The sequence below is a fragment of the Saccostrea cucullata genome, unplaced genomic scaffold, assembly GCF_032062105.1.
Source record: "Saccostrea cucullata isolate Sc308-1 unplaced genomic scaffold, CSIRO_AGI_Scuc_v1 ctg1849, whole genome shotgun sequence".
In the NCBI taxonomy this organism is placed as follows: Eukaryota; Metazoa; Mollusca; class Bivalvia; order Ostreida; family Ostreidae; genus Saccostrea; species Saccostrea cuccullata.
In genome coordinates, this window is record NW_026919625.1 from 100215 (window position 1) to 105458 (window position 5244).

At 34.0% G+C, this 5244-nt stretch overlaps 1 protein-coding gene across 1 annotated transcript; it reads right to left on the bottom strand.

Annotated features, from left to right (window-relative positions):
- Window positions 1–632: 632 nt before the first annotated feature.
- Window positions 633–2114, bottom strand: LOC134234708 (uncharacterized). The gene has a single exon (XM_062716766.1). It carries the CDS (start codon window positions 2112–2114, stop codon window positions 633–635), a length of 1482 nt encoding a protein of 493 aa, XP_062572750.1.
- Window positions 2115–5244: the final 3130 nt, after the last annotated feature.

The following is a 5244-nucleotide window of genomic DNA, read 5'->3' on the forward strand; positions in this document are numbered from 1 at the left end:
TATTCCTCCCCCAGCCTCCATTAAAATCTTTACCCCCGAGTGCCACACACTTAAATTGAAGTCTGTCCCCTTTATTTGAGGCGGAATTCTCCGAAAATTAAGAGTGTCTGGAGGAAAATCATATTTAGAAGTCCCTCACATAAGTCAAAGGATGTTGAGTGATATATAAGGCACCAATTTTCACAAAGAAACGGTCAAATTTGCGTTACCGCATGCTCTTGCCAGATATTGCAGAAGTGTTCATGTATTTCTAGGACGAGTCCCGAGCTAGGAAACGAGTAACAGTAAGCTGTGATATCACTGTGTTCCGCCGTAGGTAAATTTAGGATTATTTTCATCTCAATCACTGTAGGAAAGCTAATCAGGTCAACATTGCAAATTCCGCTTCGAAATCCGCACCCCTGGATGGCACCATTCCGCGCCCCCATATGTGGGGTTATGCACGGTGAATCTACATTCTATTGATAATTTCTGATGAAATAAATCAAATCTGATATGAATTATTTCAGTAAATATTGATCTATGTTAAATGTTACACGGAGTATCTATACACTTTGTTACACTGAGTATCTTTCCACTTTGTTACACTGAGTATCTATACACTCTGTTACACTGAGTATCTATACACTTTGTTACACGGAATATCTATTCACTTTTACAAGTCCTTCCTTGTATCCTACCCACAGTGTAGACTTGTATAGGGACAGTGAATATGGATGGTTCACTTCATCGTCTGCCAGTAAGAACTTCAGGAACTCCCCCTCAGGACTCAGCAGATGGATCTGTTTGTTAAATGGGTCTGTAACAATGATGTTACAGAATGAGTCACATACTACATCAAATGGATCAAAGTTTCCAGTCAGGTTTTGTCCACGGTAGACAGACTTCATACGACCAGAGGGAGACATTATCACTACTTCACCTGTATCTTCACTTGTAAGATTCACAACACAGATATCACTGTTAATGTTCTGTGTTACTCTAATTGGCAATGTAAACAGTCTGGTCTGACCGTTTTCCTGGTACTCATACTCATGGATGATATCACCTGTCACTGATATGTGTATGACCAGACGTCTGCTATGTGTCTCTAATTTAAAATAATCTGACTGTAGGTCTTTCAAGGTAACCAGTAGTCCATTGTCCACTGACTGACAAATTCCTCTTGGTGCAAGTGGATCTGTACTGATTACTGTAGAGACAGATCCTGATGGTGAGAGACAGCTGATGGAATTATCATAACCAGTTAAATAAACATCACCGTTATCAGTCACACACATGTCATATGGATGAATTTTAAATCTATGTGTTATTGCACCGTTATTGTCAACTTTTTCTATATAATGTGATAAAGTGTCTTTAATGTAATATTGGACTTCACTGAATGCTTCCAAAACAAATATTGATGCATCTCCATACTGGAATGAATTTGTCTGAGTCACAGCAATAAGATCTAAATGTAAAGTTTTTCCAACCAAAGACTCGACTAAGTCATCATTAATTTCACCTCTTGTGAATCTCAATGATTTTTCACAGTTTGTGGTATGAACCTCCAATTCAGACAGCATATTTGTCAGTTCTCTGTGATTATCAATCAAGCTGTAATCTGACATTGTGCTGATGTTCTGCTCCATGAACTTCACTGTATCAACAATTCCTTTTTTCTTCTTCTCTAGCTCAGATTTCACATGGTTCAGCTGATCATTATTTTGAACTAAATTGTTTCTTAATGTTTGTTCATGACGTTTTTTGACTTCCATCAGCCTGGCTATTATTTCATCAACATGCTTCTGAAGCCTTTTAATTTCAGCATCACACAGTTCTTTATTTTCTGTCATCTGTTGTGGAATCTTCTCTAAGTTCTCATCAATCCCAGGCAGATCCTCTTCCTTTATCTCTTTAAAAAATATAGGCAGACTTCTTCTCCTCTGGCTGGCTGCCGTTGTTAAAGTATTCCAATCATGATCCCTATGATCTGTTTTGGCACACTTGGCACAAATAAATACATCACAGTCCTCACATACCATATCAATAGGTAGTTCATGGGTTTCACACATTACAATGGGTGTTAGAGGAGAGCCAAGGGAATATTTTTCTAAGCTACTGTCAGCCATGTTTGTTGGGTGTAGCCTACCTGAATGACCTAGTTTTTAGTGCGGATATTAGGTTACAAAATTTTTCAAAGTTGGGTTTTTTTAAAAAAAATTATTCAATGTGACACTTTATTGTGACATTGTGCAGTGAAATGTAAACGTAAAGATGTATTCTTTTGTGAAGAAATTATTTGGATTAGAAAAAAAATTATGAATCAAAAGTTGATTACATGTATAATTAATTTTTCAGATACAAAAAGTAATTATTCAATAAAATGGGAAAAGTCCTTTAGTCATAATATGTTACAATTTATCGTCAGGATGAGATTTGTTGATTCATATTACACATCACTTGCCCTTAGCTAACTTAATTTTTCTTTGTCTAACCAAAAAAATTTGTTAAAGCTGCAAAAGTTTCTTGAAATGATTAATTACAGGTATAACAATGCATGCAGTGGCACAATTGATTTGAACCCATCACATTGATTTTTCATCGATATTTTTGTAGAGATTTCTGAGAATTTTTTTTAAAGATCAGTGTAGAGAATTTCTACCCAAAGTCCAGTATTATTTTAAAAATTTTGTATAGTATTTGCGTCTAAAAAGTAGCACATATATGTTTAATTATCTTTTTTATCAACTTTTTTGCAACATCATTTATTCATGATTCTTCAGTTAAAAATCCAACTGTTACTATTTCCTTCTGCAGCTAAGTAAAAAAGTTTACAAAATTCTTTTTTGATAGTTTTAGATAATTTTGTAAATACATGTATAAGTTGGTTACCTTATTTCTTTATGTGTAGTGTACATGTAGTACTTAATGCTTTTTTGTACATTGACAAATTGTCTGTAATCCTTTCAGGAGTTAGAGGAATTCTGGGCTTATCAAGAACTCCTGGGAACCTTTGTCAAGCATCTGGCTTATTGTGTTTCCGCAGAACTCTTGCCACTCATGGAAATACCTGGCGTCAAACTGGTACTTCATTTCATACAGTGAAATTTGTTTAAACAGGGTGTTTTATTTTTTGAAATCTTGCCTATTAAAATCAAGGTGTTGTAAATTATGTTTACTCAAAGTCTATGCAGCACAATCATTTGATAAAATGCTATCAAGGACAAGTTTTACTGTATGTACTTTTATTAACCATCACAAATATTCTTTATAAAGATCAAATGTTATGAATCCTTTAAGAGTCATAATACAGATGACGACATCTGTAAGAAAAATTATGAATTGATTGACATAAAATTATACACATTACAGTTGTAAAATAAATGTTTACAGGTTCTATAATATGATAAATATTTTGATGATTCAAAGTTCCATTACATGAATTTACCTTATGTCATTAAACTATTACTTAATCTATGTGAATTTTTTGATCTGAAGCATTTCAAAATAAGATATTCAATACAAAGTATTTCTGACTTTGTACAGGGTAGATTTAAGCAGTTGTACAATGCTGGATTCCAGTCTGTGGCGTTAGTGGCGGCTGCTGATCCAGAGAACCTTGTTAGATCCATACAGCAGATTCCTCGAAAAGTGGCCAAAGAGATCGTCACCTTTGCAAACGTAAGGTTTCTTGTGTGCCTAAATTAAACGACTTTCAGATAATGATACAGCTGTGGTGTGCTGTACATTTTAACTATTTGATTTCTACATGTGATAAATCTTAAAAGTACATGTATTTTCAGCTAATACAACGCAAAGCTGATAATAATATAGTATATTTATAGTCCCTATATAATCTATACAAACGCAAACAGTTCATAACACTACATATTCACCGGATTTTAAGCCGTATTTACCAGAGGATGAATGTTCGTGCAACGGCATTGTGACGTCACAATCAAAACATTTCTTAAGCTTTCATTATTGATGGATATTTTTGGCACTTTCTTTGTTTCACTTGATTTCAAATAAAAATATATTTCTTGCTACTGTATTGATTAAAATAAAACTCCTGTTAATATATTGTAGGTTTTTCTGAATGAGAAAGCCGAGGCCTTACTACAGGAAGTAGAGGAACTGGTGACGGTACCGGTCGACCGATCAACCGTTCATAGTTCACAGGGTCAATTAAACCTCTCTCTGGGATGAAATGGATTTGTTTTCTAGTCTTGATATACATTCTTCTACCTCATGATAAAAATTGACAATCTTTTTACTAGGACAAAAAGTGCATGTAGATTAAGGGGTAAGGGGAAAAAATCACAAACCCTATCAATGATTTACATGTAAATTCCTGCCATCCTTTTGGTTTAAGTTAGTTGAATTTGACGTATTAGTTCAAAAGACTAGTACTGTAGTGCTCAGGATGTTCAATTATTCATCTCACTTCTGATGATATATATTGCTTTTTTTACATGAAAAATAATAATTAACTTGTACGTAATAGAACTTGTATTTATAGCATATACAGCGAATGTGCAATATCTCCTAATTAAAGAGAAATGTTTATAGGAATATAAACAAGCTGACTGGTATTGAAACTGCTTCCAAATGTGTAATATTGTGCCTTAGCCTAATTCTTGTCTCAAGACTGTGCTACATTGTTTTCAAGAGCTAGTCTCTTTCATTTCAAGCTAACATGATAATTGTTTATTATTAGTACAGTTTCTGTGATATCATCATTTGTACCATTGAAAATGAACACGTTTTATGTCATGGTTCCTGTTGACTTGTCTCAGCTAGCTATACGTGTAGTTATTGACCTTTCTATCCAACAATGGTGTCGAAATATTTGCAGAAATTAGTTGTTCTGGTGTTCTAATGCATCTCTTACATGAAGCCTAATATTTAAATAATTGTTATGCCACTGAGACATGTACATACTTAAAGGAACTGGAAGGAAGAGTAAAACTCTGGTGATTTCACATATTCCAGATAAAAGTAGCTACACCTGTAGACAATTTTTCATTGAGCCTTTTCTGAACATTACTGTGGTATTGTGTTGTATAAAAAATCTTGTGTTATCCATGATATATGATTTAAATAAAAAGAAAAAATGCATTAAACTTATGGTTACTGTGATTATTCATTTATTCCACCATTAAATCCCTACACTATGGAGCGTGGATGACAGATTTTGTGAATAGCCAATTTACCATAAATGTTTCCAAATTGCAATGCCATTTTGAAAGTACAATA